The following is an 18,744-nucleotide window of genomic DNA, read 5'->3' on the forward strand; positions in this document are numbered from 1 at the left end:
ACAAAGTTTCAAAACTTAGTTATAAATGAGGAATATACTATAATTCCCAGCAAACTGCTCCCATAGGGCTCATGAAGACAAGATTAGTTTAATTACAGCACACACAAAGGCATTTGAAAATCATTCTTCCTATGCACCAAGTTTACTATCAAATCCAGTTGCCAATAATTGATACTGAAATTACAGCTGACGGTAGTACTGAAAATGGTAATATTCCTATCACCTGCAGTCCTCTCCTCCTATTTAAGAGGGATGGACATGCTGGCACCCACCATTAGGTCACAGTCTCAGGATTTTCTTAATTTGTGAAATCCAGCACTCCACTTCCCTGGTTCATTTTCCATCCGTTTGGTTTGCTAGATGTGCTACTCACTTTCATTCCAGTTTCATTACAGCTGGAATTTCCATCAAGTCTTGCTTGATAAATTTGTTTGTTTTCCTGACTCTCATAATAATTCCCAATATGCATCTCTCCTTTGCCCACTGAGTGACACTCAGTTTTTGAATGGTGTTTCACATTTGAAGGCCATGTCTCACTGTTGTAAGCCAAACCTAGTGACTCACATTTATTTTGTTTTGTTACACATCAGAAGTTCAGTTTTGAAAACTTTTTGGCTTAACTAAATGTGCCCTATGCCCTTTTATCTCTTCTTCTTTCCTTTTTTCATTGTCATTGTCTTCAACTGCCATTTTTTATATTTTGGTTATTCACTTTTTAATCATATTGTAATTTATTTTTAGGTTTCCTTTCAGACATTTTCTATTAATCTCTTTTCTTTATAACTGAAACTCATCTGCACTAGACAAGCAGTACCTTGTCATTGGCTAAGCAAATAAAGTTCAGATATATGTTTCTGCACATCTGTTCATTATTTGTATTCCCAGATGCTGAAAATTTTCCCAAGGACTACTGGTGGTACATATAGGGTGCTCAACAGAGAAATCTTCTCAAGCACTAGTGAGAATATTTTTGGTAGTATAAAATCATCTTGCCTGATTCCTCTTTGAGTTCCAGATTTCTCACCATCTTGATAAAGCACAGAGGAAGATGCTGCATTTTTCGGTATACTAACTTAAGTTGAAGCAGTGACTTATATCCCAAGGACTGCATAAATTTTGTCATAACTGAGTCAAATGATGTTTAAAATCTTATGATATCACGCAAAGTAGTAATTTGTATTTATTTCTCCACTCTGTAGTTTCATTCGTGGCTCGCAGATGACCCATTGTGCTCTTGTTGAGGAATTGTCTTGCCCTGCAGAAATCCTGCAACTAGTTTTGCATTTTGTATTACTTTACCTCCAGCTTCAATAACTTCTATTAAAACACCACCTACAAGGCAACTTCCCTTCATCCATGTCTCAAATGGCTTGCTAAAGCTTATCTGAAATTAATTTCAGAATTTCATTATTTGTATTATATGCTATCTGTGTCTATGAACTATACAAACATATATGAAGTAATTTTCAGATACTTGTTCACTGAAATAAAAATAAAACAATTGGGCGCTAATGACCATAGAAGTTTTGCGCCCTAAAACCACAAACAAACAAAAAAATAAATAAATAAATAAATAAATAAAACAAGTAGACTTTTCTTAGCAATTTTATTTTTACACAAAAGCCTGTACTTTAACCTACTTCTATACATAATTTCCACCAACATTAAGGTACTTACCTTATCATATAACTAGTTTTGAATACTATACTCATACAAACTGCCACCCGAGCAAAACTTTTGATAATTTAAATGTTCTCTAATAATTGATACTTAAACTCAGCTATATGAATGTGCATGATGGGGAATGAAGTGGGCGACCTTCAGTCATTACTAATGATTTGATGCAGAAATTTGATGAAAAAGTGAGAAAGAACTGACTCTTTATGATTTTGATATTATATGATGGGTTTCCCCAAGTGTCAAGAAGTGTACTTTGTGCAACTGTTACAGAATGCTTAAATCATCGAAAGTTATGTTCAGGCAACAGATTTCTGTCAGCTTGGTATTCAAAGCTGGTTGTACAATATGGTAGGTGCCTTAATGTTGGTGGGAATTATGTGAAAAAGTTGAGTAAAGTGTAGGCTTTCGTACAAAAATAAAATTGTTAAGAAAAGTCTTCTTGTTTTATTTGTATTTTAAAATGGTACATACTTCCCTCATATATGAGGATATTTATTAGGTAATTTAGTGTGTAAATGAAGATTACAGTCTAATAATCATGAATGATTGGACTGCAGTAGTAGGTGAATGAACAGAAGACAGCGCACACTCTGCTGTAGAGTGAAAATTTCATTCTAGAAGACAGAGTTAGGGGAGAATATAGGCTTGGTCATACAAATGAGACAGGTGAGAGGGGAGAAAGACAGAGTTATAAAATAAATCTCAGCTAGTAAATGTAAAACAACTGGCAAAAATTATAAAAGGAAGAGGTTTAATATCCTCACCAGTGAACATCGTGATGGAGACAGATGAGCTGATGTAGGTAGCACAACAGACAAGTGCAGACGGCTACTATGGGGGTCACACATGATGCATTAGTATAAGCAGACCCACTGATGGAAGTATTTACCTGCAGGCAAGAGTAATCTGGGCAGGGTAGTTGAAATGCTGAGTTCAATCACAATGGAACTTGCCTTGAGCCTTGCAAAATACCACGTGCGGTTTCCATGTGTGCTTTCCATGTGCTCAGTTGTCTGTCAGCCACCGGTCCTTTCTGTGTGTTGTGTACACCCCCTTGTATATCTCTAATCAGTTCTGGAGTTTCTGCTTCCCCCTTACATTGACTCCCATGGCAAGTTTTCATTTTCTCCTGCAGGGCCCTACTTCATGGCTTGTTGTCGAATGACCGTTCACCCATACAGTACCTTTTGCTGTCATGTTGTTTAGTGGTATTGTCACACCTGTGCAGATACTTAAGTGGTGAAAAAGGATGTTCTTAAGCATGTAATGACTCTAATTCCCCCCCCCCCCCCCCCCCTCCCTCCATAGTGTTAAGGCCACACGATTTGAGGTGTCCTGTCATGGGCTGCGTGGCCACTCCTGCCGGAGGTTCTAGTCTTCCCTCGGACGTGGGTGTGTGTGTTGTTCTTAGCATAAGTTAGTTTATCTTAGTTTATGTAGTGTGTAAGTCTAGGGATGGATGACCTATGCAGTTTGGTCCTTTAGGAATTCACACACATTTGAGCATAGTGTTAATTTTGTGCCACAAAGCACCTGGCATTTTTGCAATGCTGGCAGGAACAGTTGCACCTACAGAAGGCAGAAGCAGTAGGGGGATATAAGATAAACAGCAATAAAAGCAGGATAAAGATAATAGAATGTAGTCAAATTATATCAGGTGAAGCTACGGGAATTAGATTAGGAAACGAGATAATTGAAGTAGAAGATGAGTTTTACTATGCAGACAGTGAAATAACAGATCATGGCTGAAGAAGAGAGGATGTAAAATGTAGACTGGCAATGGCAAGAAAAGTGTTTCTCAAGAAGAGAAATTTATTGACATTGAAAATAGATTTAAGTGTTAGGAATCCTTTTCTGACAGTGTGAAATGTAGCCATGTATAGAAGTGAAACGTGTATGATACACAGACAAGAAGAGACTAGAAGCTTTTGAAATATGGTACTACAGAAGAATACTGAAGTTTAGATAGGTAGATCATGTAACTAATGAGGAGGTACTGAATAGTGTTGGGAGAAGTGAAATTTGTGGTACAGCCTGACTAGAGGAAGGGACTGACTGATACGACACATTCTGAGACATCAAGGGATTATCAAGTTAGTACTCAAGGGAAGTGTGGGAGGTAAAAATGAGAGAGGGAGACCAAGAGATAAATACAGTAAGCAGATTCAGAAGGATATATGTTGCAGTAATTGCTCAGAGATGAAGAGGTTCGCACAGGATAGAGCAGCATGGACAGCTGCATCAAACCATTCTTTGGACTGAAGACTACTACGCAACATACATCTGGAGCACAGCATCATAAGGAAGTGAATCATTGACTGTGGGAGAATCACAGAAGAAGAGAATCGAAGTGTTTGAGTTGTGGTGCTAAGTGAGAATTCTGAAAATTACATGGACTGACAGGATACGAAACGTGAAGGTTCTCCAAAGAACTGTTGTGAATAGAAGTATGGGGAAACCCTGATGGGAAGAAAGGACAGTATGATAGGATATGTGTTAAAAGATCAGGGAATGACTTCTGCAGTACTTGAGAGAATCAGATGGTAAAAATTGTAGAAGAAGAGATTGGAATATACCAGGTGGTTGTAATTAAAGCACTGCTACTCTTGGAGGTCCAGTGTGGGCTATAAGTATCGTATTGCACCAACACTTGGTGGTTATACCAATGTATTAATGCGGAACTGATTTATGCTGGAAAAAAATTAGTTCAAATTTTGCCAACTAGGTGCAAATCTGGCAGTGTACATCATCTCATCAATGTCTCTGGTGTTCATACTGAACAAATCGTGTGAGTGGTGGTTAGTAATAAAATCATCATTATGTCTTTCTCACTTGTTTGATCTTTTCTGCTGAGGTCTCATTTGTAATCCATTACATATGGAAACATTTCTATATGTCTTTCTTGCATTCACAGCACCAGATTTGTGCCTGGTGGCCAAAACTCGAACTAATTTTTTTCCAGCATAAATTCATTCAGCAGTAACATATTAGAATATCTACCAAGTTTTGCTGCCTTATGATAACCGCAGCCCACACTGGACCTCAGTGAGTAACTGCACTTTAGTTGTAACCACACAGTATATCCAACAATTAATTGAGGACATTGGGTCTAAGTATTCATCAGAGATGAAGGGGTTGTCACAGGAGGGAATTCATAGTGGGTCACATCACAACAGTCACAAAACTGATGACCCCCAACAAAAATTCATTTCTACATCTCTGAATACAGTGTTTCTTTCTATCTTTTTCTCCCAAAGCTAAGTTATAATCAATGTGCAGAGAATTATTTAACAATTCATTGAATGCCATTGTTGACAATTAATTCTGTTGCTATCATTCTAATAAGAGTAATTATATATATACACTGTTTTAATTATCAACCACCATATTGTGCATATTTTTTGCTAAACATAATTGAAAACAGATAATTGCAGTACCATTAACTCCATACAATTTAAGCTAAGAGAGTATTGTGGTCTACACAGTCAAATGTTTGGGACAGATCCCAAAAATGTCCACTTGATGACCAGTATGTGAGTCAAAATGTTAGCTACCCCCAGGAGACATCGTACTAATACCAAGCAACGTCATGTCTAATCTTGACAATGACCATGATTCAGCATGGAAGAGAATCCATAAGTTTCCTCCTCAGATGTCCCATATCCAGCTGAAGCCACATGTAGATGCTTAGATCTGTTGGAGCTACTAAATTGTAGGGATGTTGATTGCTATTGCCAGCTGTTGAAAATACAGTCTGTCCATAATTGAAGTTGCAGTTTCAAACTGCTGTAGAAAGAGAACCATTGCTCAAAATGACATCAAATTTCAACAGCATATCATTGATCCAGGATCATGGAACAAAAAAACAAGACAAAAAATTTTTTAACAGAAGTGTCATACTACACTCACCAACAGACGTACAGCACATGGCAGTCCCTAAATTTGTGTCCGAGGCCCCCAGCATGACTCTACAGGAAGAATCGTGCAGTTGCTAAATCTCTTTTACAAGGATGGTGAATGTGTGCCACTAGCCCTCCGGAAGTTCCAGATATTCAAGGGTTTGAAAACAGGCATTGGTCCTATGTCTGTTAAGGGTCTGGAAAAAATGATTGCAAAATTCAAAAAGAAAGTTTCTTTTGAAATGCAATGTTGCAGAGGAAGGAAAGCATTTTATCTGACGTGTGTCAAAGATGTGGCCATAGCATTGCAAGAGGGGTCGAGCAGTGGTGTGCAAACATGCAGTGGTTGGGGAATTACCTGAACATTGGACATGCCTGGGAGCATGGTGCATAAAATTCTACAAAATTTCTTACATTGCTATTCATACAAAATCACCTATGCTCAGGAATTGCTTCCTGCAGACTTGCCAGCAAGGCAGAAGTTAGCTCTGGAATTTCTTGCTCCTGTGGAAGTGGACAATGAATAGACATGGAACATTCTGTGGACAGATGAAGCCCATTTCCAAGAACATGTCAGTATGCAGAATAGGGGCAATGGAAAATATGCACGCACATCAACTGGTACCACTTCATTCTACAAAGATGACTGTGTGGTGCGGGTTGATTGCATCATTTATCGTAGGATGGTATTTTTTCCAGAAGATGAGTCCTGCAGATCCTGTTACCTGTATTGTCAATAGTAAATGCTATGAGACTCTTTTGTGTTACAATGTCATTTCAGCCCTTCAACAGTGTGGATGTGTGAGTAGGATCACTTTTGTGCCAGATGGCACTCTGCTGTACATTGCACAACCAGTTAGTTGGCTGCTGCAGAGGCATTTCAGAAATGCTAGAATTATCAGCCATCATTTCCCTACAGCCTGGCTGTCCAGATCACCTGGTCTTAACCCATCTGATTTCTAGCTGTAGGGTTATCTGATAATTGTTGTGTTCAGTTCTCCAATTATGAACACAGTTGGATTGGACACATGCACTGTGCAGCACATTCCAAACATGATCCTTGAGAGACTCCAGTCTGTTGTGGAACATGCTGTTTCTCAGTTTCAACTTGTGACAAAAACAGTGGACAGCGTATTGAACATGTCTTGTGCCGGTCTCATCACAATTATCAACCAATGTCTTTTGCTTTTTATGTGGTTTTTGGCCCCAGGACAATTAGAAACTGATGTCATTTTGATTTTTATGCAGTTTTTGGCCACAGGACAATTGAAAACCTATGTCATTTTGCTTTTTATGTAGTTTCTGGCCTCACGACAGTTAAAAACCAATTTTCCCATCTGCTGTGGTATACCCTTGCTAAGGTTGATGACTTACCTAATGAACAGTGCCACAGTAGTTTACTGGTGAACTTGTACTCATGTACATTGAACAGTATGGATGGTGTAATGTCCAACTCAAATCATAGCCATCATATTGCAATTCATATCACATTCCTAGCTAACCCTATTTACATTAAGATGCTTTTTTATTGTGTTTCCCCTGTGTCAGTAAAGTGCCTTTTAAATGTGACATCATTCTGAGCAGTGGTTCTCTCTCTGCAGTGCTTTGATACTGGAACTTTCATTATGGACACTGTGTAGTCTCAGACACTTTCTGTGAGATTTAATACTGAGTGATTTAGTAGGCAAATCAAGAAAGCCTGAGCGTCTACAAACCAGGAACTTATGCATGAAGCCCTGTGAACATTTCTCTTGTCATCTTGGTAGACACACATTTCTACAGCATAAATATCATGTAGATGTAGAAGACAGTGTGACGCTTGATCATCAGGAATGCTGAAATAAACCCCCTGGTGCAAGTTCACCATAATATCAGTACCTGGGCCAAGTCATCACAGAACCACCACTGCCCTGGTATACTTCATCAGAATTTTGATGCACTTAACACTTTTCATAATTTGAATGGAAAGGAAATTGTGAATCAGTGGATGACATTACAATTCCTCCAGCTAGCTACTGATCAGTTTCTGGTTTTTCCTCCATTGAAGATGTACAACTTTTTGCGCAGCTATTAACAATGATCTCTTGTGAGGCAGCATCCAGTTTCTGTGAGGTGGGATCTTTTCATGACTACTGTTCTTGCACATTCCTACATGCCTGGGAGTGGTACTCAATCCTTGTAGAATACCAACAATTTGGCAGTTTCATTCATTGTATGATAATCAGCATACCACATCCTTTCTGTTGTCTGAGTGCTGACTATCTCATGGCACTGGGTCCATACAACTGACACACGCACCACTTCACTGCCATGACTTGTGTCAGTGGTGGAGGGTCGCATGACTACCAGGGACCAGTTCTACATATTCTACATGGCTCCAAAGTGAGCAGTGTTTCCTTTTAATGAAGTGACTAATTTTTTGCATTGTGAGCTTACTTTGTTATTTTACAATGACTAGTATTTTCAGTTACAGACTTGAAGGAATTAGGCTGTCACCCCACTCTATTGGTAGTCTGCTTTCACTGGAACTGTCAACTGTGATAACTGCAATTACTACATGTACAAGACTTTTTCTAGGAGATATGTGTATAAGGTGACCAACCACATCTATATTCACCATCATATTTCCAAGGAAAAAGCATTTGCAATGAGTACACCAATGAGTGTGCTGGATGACCACTCTCTTCAAATCTGGACTGCAAGATGACAGCATATGCATTTTTATTTAGTGGAGATACTGGAACAGACTGTGATCAATCAAACTTCCATGAGTGAGATGCTCTGAATGACACTTCTGTTTAAGGTTTGATATTCCAATACCTTTAGGGTTGGGGATTTTTCTCTGCTCAGGGACTGGGTGTTGTGTTGTCCTTGTCTTCATCATCGTATTATGTTGTCTTTCTCATCATCTCACCCACAGGAGTGGCGGCAGGAAGGGCATCCAGCCACCGCTTAAATTAACCATGCCATATCAAAACATAACCATGCCAACCCTGTGGCAGTGCGGGACAGAGGCGCAAGGAAATAGAGAGATTCCAGTACCTTTAGGAGAGCACACAGAACTCTAAGGAAACTGTAAATGAAGAGAATTCTAGATATAATGTTGTTTGTGAATATCAACATCCTTACAAAATGATGATTTGATACCAAAGATAAAACGGTCCTACATGTTGCTCATTTTATGGGTGAATATCTTGAATACTAAACAATTCAGCAGAAACACTGACAGATTCCATCACCTGAGCTGATTGCCATAGAGTAAGTCCTTCGTTACAGTCACAGTTCACTTCATTAGTGTCAGTGCAATTAAATTCCCTATTGATGTTACTGGCATGATACCATTTTTTTCTTGTTTATTCCCTATTCCATATATTCTACACTTCTTCATCATATTCAACATATCTTAGTAACTAATTGTATTGTTTTTGTCCTTTATTTTTCCTTATTTATATATAGCCCATTAGTGTGTTACTAATGCCATGAAAGTTAATGCACTTTGATGTTACCACACTTCTGGGTGACTGAAGTTCATGCTTTAAAAAAATTAAATAACCAGAGGTAAAGCTCTTCAAAATTCTTTTTCATTTATTATCTCTGGTAGTATGTCTAAATTCCTGCATTAATGTTTAGATGACATATTTTTAGATATATTCTTTATACACTAATTTCAAAAACAGTCAAAGAGCTAAAATGTTTTATTCACTACAGATTTTCTTTTGCAGGAACACAAATGGCGATAAGTAATTTTCACAGGAGTTTTCCTGAACTGTGACACAGACCAATATTTCTTTTACACCACGAGAGGTTCCATCTTTCCCTTCCGAAAGTGCTTGATGGCAGATACACAGAAGGAGAAATTTCCCCTGCTTGCAAAAGTTGTAAATGGAGGATTAGCTGGTGTAATAAGTGTGACGACTTTATTTCCACTGGATTTAGTCAAGACCCGTTTACAAATCCAGCGAATAAAGCCAAACTGTACACAGATGTATAATTCAATGTGGGACTGCTTCAAGAAAACATACAAGTCAGAGGGATTTCGTGGAATGTATCGTGGATCTGGAGTAAATGTGTTGTTAATAACGCCAGAGAAGGCAATTAAACTGATAGTGAATGACTATTGCAGGCATTATTTGTCTCAAGAACACAAATTGACACTAAAGTTTGAGATACTGTCAGGAGCCATTGCAGGCATGTGCCAAGTAATAATTACTACCCCAATGGAATTACTTAAAGTCCAGCTGCAGAATGCTGGACAGCTTGCAATCCTTCAGAAGGTTGACAGAAAGGCTGCTCCAAAATTTGAAGCAACTCATATTGCCCTAAAATTATTAAGAACAGAAGGAATAAGTGGACTGTACAGGGGCTTAGGAATAACAATGGTGCGGGATATCAGTTTCTCTGTGCTTTATTTTCCTGTCTTTGCTCATTTAAATGCTTTTGGTCCAAAGAAACACAGTGCACCCGACAAGGCAGTATTTTGGTTTACATTCCTTGCTGGATGTGCATCGGGTTCAATTGCAGCCCTTTGTGCAACTCCTTTTGATGTTATAAAAACTCGGCTACAGCTTCTGGTAGCCGTAGATAGTGAAATGAAATATTCTGGTATTGTTGACGCTGCAGTAAAAATATTAAGGACTGAAGGTCCCTTTGCTTTCTTCAAGGGTGGAGCAACCAGAGTGCTTGTGATAGCTCCAGCATTTGGAATAGTAGAAATGGTGTATTTTCTTGGTGTGGGGGAATATATTCTGGGTGTGAAAAAGTAAGAAACAGTGCTGCTTGTTTGCTAAGATAATGACATTAATGCTAGATATGTACAATACTTGATTTTAAAGTGACAGTCACATCTGAAGATAATGTTTCTTTCCCAGCTGATATCCCCTTAATAGTTTATTATCAGCACCCTCTTTGTAATATAATTGTGTAGTTGCATATTTTGCAAAAAGCATTTTCTTGTGTAACATCAGTGTGTTAATACTGTGAAGAAACACAGCCTTTTAGGTATACTTTCGTATGAAAATCGAAAGTAGAAACAGATTTATATATGGGTTTTTAGGAGCAAGTAGTATATGCATTACTTGTAATAAAATTTGACTGTATGGGGTAGTAAGTGAATTTTGTGACTGGATTGAGAATATCGTGGTAGTGGATACAGCATGTTATCTCAGATGGAGAGTCATTGACAGATATAGAAGTAACTTCAGGTGTGTCCCAGAGAACTGTGTTGGGACCTGTGTTGCTCATGCTGTATGTTAATGACTTTGCAGACAAAGTTAACAATAACCTCAGATTTCTCACAGATAATGCAGTTGTCTATAAAAAAAAGTACTGTCTGAAAAGAGCTACACAATATTCGGTCACATCTTAATAAGGTTTCAAAGTAGTGCCAAGATTAGCAACTAGCTTTAAACATCCAGAAACATAGAATTTTGCATGCCACAAAACAAAACTAAGAACTTAATATCCCATGACTATAATATCAGTGAATCACAATTGGAATCAGTTAATTAATACAAATTCTTGAAAGTAACACTTTTTAGGGATATGAAGTGGAATGATCACATAGGCTCAATAATAGGTAAAGCAGGTGACAGACTTTGGTTTATTGGTAGAATACTAGGGTAATACAATCCTACAAATCACTCATGTAACCCATCCTAGACTGTTGCTCAAGTGCATAGGGCTCATACCTAATAGTGCTAACAGGTTGATATTGAATGTCTACTAAGAAGGGCAGCTGAATTGTCATAAGTTTGTTTGACCAATGGGAGAGTATCACAGAGATGCTGAAGAAACTGAACTGGCAGACACCTGAAGAAAGATGCAATCCATCACTAGAAAGCCTAATTACAAAATTGCAAGGACCAGCTTTATTGCTCCTGTAGATATTGTGACATGATTACATTAATTACAGCATGCAGAGGCATTTAAACAGTCATTATTCCCATGCTACATACATGACTGGAATGGGGAGAAGCTCTAATAACTGCCACAATTGTAGGTACCCTCTTCAGTGCACTTCACAGTGATTTTTAGAGCAGGGCTGTAGATGTAGAGAAGTAGATAGCATCAAAATTAACTTAAAATTTGCATCAAAAAGCAATATAATTTTTGTGTTTCTCCACTCTTGCACCATTTTATATGTGTATTTTGGTTATTTCTCCAGTCTTGAAGCAGACACCTTTATTGATACAGATGTGGGCAATACTAAGAGCCATAGATTCTGAAACCACAATATTTAATTTATATTTGACTAAAATTTAGTCCATATATAAGAGATTGAAATGAATAAAAAAAGAGAATTTGTTCAGTTAATTTAATTTTAACAAAAATATTCAACACATTTCTATGTTCTGTATCTCAGTCTCAAAATATTTCAATTAAGTTGTTCCAGAGAATGCCTCATTTATTACAGTACAGTTCAGACTGAAGTAAAAGAGATGTAAAGTCACTCAAGAAACTCTTACAGTATATAATAGAGACATCATTATCTACACTATCTGACAAAAAGGAGCTAGACAGCCCCAGGTAATGTGAAACTGATACAAGATGTCATGAGACACAGATTCTCCAGTATTAAAGGAAGGAGGGAGCATTGTGTTGTGAGTAGAAGAGCAATAACAATGGAATGGGTCTGCCAGGAGTGCTCAGTGACTTCAATGGGGACTAGTCATTGGATGTCATCAGAGTAACATATCAAACAGGGAAATTTCAGCCCTTTTAAAGCTGTCCAACGTAACTGTTGGTGAAGTGACTGTGAAGTGGAAATTTGATTCATGTACTGACAGGCAGGGATTGTCAAACTGTGCAAAGAGTCATCGTAAAAAACCTCATGAACCAGCAGTCCAGCTGGTGTAATGATAGTGCGTAGGGAGTTAGAAAGAATAGTGTACAGTGGTCTATCAGCTACTCACAAAGCACACATTTCTGTTGGCTGTGTGAAGCAACACATGAGGTGGTGTAAAAAGCAATGCCACTGGACACTGGATGACTTTAAACGATTGATCCCGAGTGATGAATCAGACTGCTCATGCAGCAAACTGATAAGGGTTTGGGAGTAGGGAATGCCTGGAGAGCATTACCTGCTATTGTATGTAGTCCCAACAGTGAAGTACAGAGGAAGTGGTATTACAGTAAGGGGACTTTTTTCATGATTATTTTACAACACTGTGTACAGCATACAGTAGAGGAACAGTTCATAAATGATGATTGTTGTATCAGCATGACAATGTATCCTTTTATAAAGCAGCATCCTGAAATGGACTTAGTCCTAACTTGAACCCAGTGGAACAGCTGTGGGATGAGTTTAGAACATTGACTTCACTCCATAACCCAGCACACGACATTACTACCTTTTCTGGTTTTGACTCTTCAGGAAGAATGTACTGCTTTTCCTCCAACAACATTTAGATATCTCATTGAAAGTGTCCCCAGAAGAGTTCAAGCTGTCACAAAGGTGAAGGGTGCACACACTCAACATTACAGTCCATTAATAGATGTTCGAATACTTTTGATCAGTTAGTGTACTTCCTTATTCTGTGTACCACAGTGAAGAGCATGGCATAGTGCATTTATCATAGTATAATGTATTAAGGATCTTGTTGTTTCATCTGCATATAGAGTGCAGGAAGAATGACTGCTTTAATGTCTCTGTACATACCATATTTAATCAAATAAGGGGGTGGGAGGGTGGCAAAAGGGGACATCTGCCTCTCTTCTCCCCCCCCCCCCCCCTTTCCCCCTGGATTCAAGAGTACACAATTTTTATTCATATATTGATAGATAAATGTCAATTCTCTGGAATACAATAAGTTTTAGTACCACCTTTACAGTTTAGTTCTTATGGCATGACGTGTCTTGAAACTTAAAACTGAGCAGCTTATTTACACAAAAAATGGTAGTTTTGGAGTCTATCCTCCACTCCCCCTGAAATGTTTCTGCAGATACCCATGGTGCTGTAGTAGATTTCTCACTTAACTGTGGTTCTTGGAAATTTGTAAATAGATTAGTTGGCATGTAGTCTTCAAGAGTCTGTCACCCAGGTTTTTCAGCATTTCTGCGCCATTCTTTGTTGGGTCAAACAGACATGTCATTATTCAAGCTTTCAATATCCCATATTAATCCTATATGGAATGTGTTCCACAGCCTTCAAAAACATTGTAAGATGAGTCAAAAGAGAACTATGTGAGCAATCTTCTTTGCATACTGGTTGAATTTTCCTGTTATCCTATTAGTCAACTGATGTCTGCACCCACTTTACCTACGACTGAACAAATGTGATCTTCTAGTTCATATCCCTCCCATTGTTACACCTTGGTGAAAATGAAATGATCATATGGCATTGAAGGCCAAGAATCCCCACCTGGGGAAGTCCTGCTGCCGAGTTGCTATTTTGATGATGAGGACAAGATACCACCCAGTCCCTAAGCAGAGAAAATCTCTGATCTGGCCAAGAAATGAACTCAAGGCTGCTACATGGTAGTCAGACGCACTCACCATTCAGCTAAGGAGGCAGACTACGCCTTGATATTTATATTTTGACTTATTCCAATTGTGACATTGATATTGAAGTCATAAGATACTAAAATTTTATGTGAAGTACACATTTTACATTTCTGAACATTTAAAACTAGTTGCTTGTCTTTGCACCACTTTGAAATATGATCTACATCTGATGAAAATTTGTGCAGCTGGTTTTGGACAGTACCTCATTACAGATAACTGCATTACCTCCAAAAATTATGAGATTATATTCAGTATTGTCTGCCAGGCCATATACATAAAACCTGGAAAGCAAAGGTAGCAACACACTTCTTTGGGGCACACATGAAGCCACTTCTGCATCTGTTGATGAATCTTTATCCCAGGTAACATAGTGTGTTCTCTCAACCAAGATATCCTCATTCTGTCAAAAATTTCGTTTGATATCCCATATGATTGTATATTTGTTCAATATGTGCTGGAATGATGATGAGTCAATTGCCTTTTGGAAATCAAGAAATACTGCAGCAGCACAGTGTCTACTACCTCATTGCTCACTTACCCCAGTAATCTCCACAAATCTGCTGCCTTATCAAGGACATCAGACAGTGTAACTTGATCAAGAAAAGCTGCTAAAAATTGACTGCATGGGATGTGTCCCTAGACTGCATGTTGTCAATTGTAATCTGCTTTAAGTTATTCCGCTTTCAGATCTAGGTTTATTAACTAAGTAAGGTAAGTCAATTGAAGAATAAACAGAAAAGGCAGGAACAATTAACACCTTGTACTTAACTAAATGAGAAATTCACATTTCCAGCACACTGTTCATTGTACAAATGTTAATATTCAACTATACATTCATGATTCACTTCATTCATATTAAACCATATCACTAATAGTCAGTGCCCAATATAGAACCAATGACCATCCAATTAGAAATCACGATAAAGTCAGTACACAAACAGCCAAATATTTATATGGTATTCAATCATTAGTTGTTCTTGCCAAAATATTATACAGTTCTTTATTTCATGTTGACCTAGTGTCTCTATTCAAAGTGTGCGTATTGTGCCTCATGTTGTTACGACATATAATAGGAAAGACATATTTACTTCAGTTAACAAAACTCTCAGAAAAGTTACCCATGTCATATGTTAATGATAACATCCATTTTATGCAGTCTCTATCACACTGTTCCTCCACAAATCCATTTTTGAACATTTACCTAAATTTTCAGAGCCATAGGTGGTACATTCTTGCGCCAACAGAACTAGATCCTGACTCTCCGATAATGCAGTCAGTCAAGTGATTCTAGAATGAAGGACCTTGATCTACTCTGATTGAATGAGACAGACTATAACCAATGATCTTGTAGTAGCTCTCGTATAACTAGAAATTTCACCTGCATGACTACTAATAAGCCTTTACGAATTTTTGTGTTTTTGGACAAATAATATTCTCCAAAAATGCCAGACAAACTTTAACAAACAATATCTTTATGCATCTGAAGAATCAAGTAAAGATATCACTGTCCCAATAAACATGCTGACTATTCTTACATTATCCCTTTTGTACAATGTATGCAGTTCACTACATGACTGCACAACATTAGCAGACAGCTCATACATACTTAATTACTTACAATTCTAACTATAAGACTCATTCTTCACGTGCACTCTGCATTCATTCAACCACACTTTCTTACATAATTTCAACCAAAAACAGCTTGAAATTAAAACAAATGTTTGGAAAATATTTGCAGTAGCTTATCTCTCACTGTTGTTGTTAAAGCTGTGCTTTGACTATTTCACAATAAGCCATTAATTAGATTTCTTTTATTATATGTATGCAGTGGCATATCTACATCAGGAAGCTGTGTCTTATGCTATACAAGTATATTCAATTTTAACATAAGTTTCTTTTAATGAGTCACATGTTCTCTGATGGAGATTTGTGGACCAGGGTGAGTCAAACACAGCACTTTGTCAGCCTTTATTTATTTCTGAACAGTGTTTAATGGAGGCTTGTGCCCACATGAGGCAGGTGCTGGAAGGTGATAGCATGCTCTTGGACATGACGATGCAAGGGACTTGCAACATCTGAATGATCAGGCTGCCAGTGCAAGGTGATGGATCTAGCTCCACCGTAGTTGAGGCTGGCTGGCAGATGGCCGGGGGTGAGATGGCAGAGGCACCCCAGTAAAAACCCTGGACCTGCATTTGGCTGGTTGCATCTAGCAGTGGTGGATGCCCAATGGCTTGATGTGCTTGGGAGGGCCCCAGGTCAACCCTCTGCCACACATTGCTGCCACTGGACAGCCTGACAGGTGGTCCTGTTGGGATGGTCACAGGGTCAGCATCACAGTGGAAGCCAACACTACAGCATATGCTGACCCATTGCCTCACTAATTCAATGACCGAACTGGCTGGATGGCCAGTATTTACAATACCAAAGTGAGTTTGTTGTGGTTTGGCTTCTTAAAATGTTATGCATGCCATGTGCGCAAGTGTCCTTGGTATCAGTATTTTGCTGCTCACCATCAACAGGCAGATTGCAGTGCCTTAGTGGGCACTACCTTTCAATGCTGTGCCATCATATTAATGCAAGTGGCTGCTTGCGGCAACAAATCCCCGTGCACTAGGCTTGCACCATTGCTCTCTGACCTTCTTTGAAAAATTTGACCCTCTGAATTCTCTCTGCTGCTGTACCTGGAACTAGTTAACTTTTCACAGTTCATTTTGAACATATTCCGTTAGTCTCTGGTTCATGCTGTCCTTTTCTGCAACTCTTCAATGGCTAAACTTCTTCTTCATGAATGATGACACTATTACTATAAGCCTGCAAGTGTGAAGTTGGTAGGAGCAGGATCTGTGTGAGTATGCTTAAGATAGTAATACACTGGTGTCGAAAATTAAAGCAACAATTGGAAATTTTGCAAGGTTGCATTTATTTTGCCACAAAACAGTATAAACAGGTGATAGTAAAGTAGAAACAATACAAATAATACAGAACTAAACAACTGCAACATGCATAAAGGTAGACGAAAATGTTCTTTGTTTTCTTTAACTTAACAGATTTGCGCACACATTCCAACAACTGGTTAATGTGCTCAGTATTGAGTGTGACCACCTCTGGCAGCAATACAGGCCTGACATAATGAGGCATGCTGTCAATTATGTCATCAGTCTCATGTTGAGGCAATAACGCCCGTTCTTCCTGCAGAGCTACTCGCATTCTTGGATACCTGACAGCAGTTAAAACTTGCCAATTCACCCATATTATTTCATGAAAAGGGATTCAAGTAGTCAATATAATCCCTGACTACACCATTAGGGATCCTCCTCAATATTGGTCACTTTCCACAATGTCTGGGTCCAAAAATGGTGTTCCACATTCTCTCCAGATGTGAATCCATTGAGAACCACTCTCCAGACTAAATCAGACTCATCTGTGAAAACAACATTGGCCCATTGTTCGACTGCCCAGATGGCATCTACATCTGCATCTACATGGATACTCTACAAATCACATTTAAGTGCCTGGCAGGGGGTTCACTGAACCACCTTTTCAGTTCTCTATTATTCCAATCTCGTATAGTGTGCAGAAAAAATGAACACCTATATCTTTCCGTATGAGCTCTAATTTCCCTTATTTATCATGCTGATTGTTGCTCCCTATATAGGTCGGTATCAACAAAATGTTTTTACATTTGGAGGAGAAAGTTGGTGATTCGAATTTCGTGAGAAGATTCCATCGCAACGAAAAATGACTTTCTTTTAATGATGTCCAGCCCAAATCCTGTATCATTTCTGTGGCACACTCTCCCATATTTCATGATAATACAAAATGTGCTGCCTTTGATTGAACTTTTTCAATGTGCTCCATCAGTCCTATCTAGTAAGGATCCCACAGTGAGCAGCAGTATTCTAAAAGAGGACAGACAAGTGTAGTGCCTTTCTTTTTTCTGGGGACAAAAATAATTGTTGATGACTCTACACTAGATGTTCCCTTCTGTAAAGAAGCATCAGAGTTAGAAATACAACAGTTCTCTGACAATAAATGCTACTCTGCCGAGGACTTCTGCACACCGTTTGCCTCGATACAGTGGATGGTGTGAGCTCACATGTGCCTTGCAGTACGTAGGTGGTGTTGTCGACAAGTGCCATGAAGTACTAAGGTGGTATTGTTATGCTCTTACACCAAAATAATGCTCCTCATTTTTGAAGTTACACGTGGTTGGCTCTGCCCTAGTCTTTGGGATACAGTTTAGGTCTGTATACCCTGTCACCACATCTGAGAAAAACAGAATAATTCACATTAAGCATTGGTTCACATCAGTTTGTGACTGTCCTGCTTCCTTTTTTCTCTGGCCCTCTACTGCAGAGAGTCTGATAGGCATTTTACCTGTCTCATACTGCACCATCTGCGACTGTGTACACAGTGACTGTGGATGTGGGGCTGGCAAACACTGCCTCGTTTCATAGGTTCCCTGGCGTCATGGTTGGCATGGTTGTTCATTGACCAGAATGCCATCTTCCATGCAGGACACGATCCTACAGACATCTTGGTGACAGTTTATATGATTATATCATGAATTAGACACAGGATGGGGAAATAGTAGTTTATTGCTTTAATTTTGGACACAAGTGTTGACACAACCTGTCAATTACAAGTGGGGCTGACATGA

General features: G+C 38.7%; 1 protein-coding gene across 1 annotated transcript; it reads left to right on the forward strand.

The window, feature by feature from the left end:
• The first annotated feature begins 9,412 nt into the window (after positions 1-9,412).
• LOC124803371 (mitochondrial glutamate carrier 1-like) lies at positions 9,413-10,342 on the forward strand. The gene has a single exon (XM_047264557.1). The coding sequence runs from the start codon at positions 9,413-9,415 to the stop codon at positions 10,340-10,342; it is 930 nt and encodes a 309-aa protein (XP_047120513.1).
• The last annotated feature ends 8,402 nt before the right edge of the window (positions 10,343-18,744 follow it).

Source organism: Schistocerca piceifrons, chromosome 6 (assembly GCF_021461385.2).
Source record: "Schistocerca piceifrons isolate TAMUIC-IGC-003096 chromosome 6, iqSchPice1.1, whole genome shotgun sequence".
In the NCBI taxonomy this organism is placed as follows: Eukaryota; Metazoa; Arthropoda; class Insecta; order Orthoptera; family Acrididae; genus Schistocerca; species Schistocerca piceifrons.

Bases quoted from the DNA above. Each gene is read 5' to 3' on its own strand.
- LOC124803371 (XM_047264557.1), top strand. From the start codon at position 9,413: ATGGCAGATACACAGAAGGAGAAATTTCCCCTGCTTGCAAAAGTTGTA.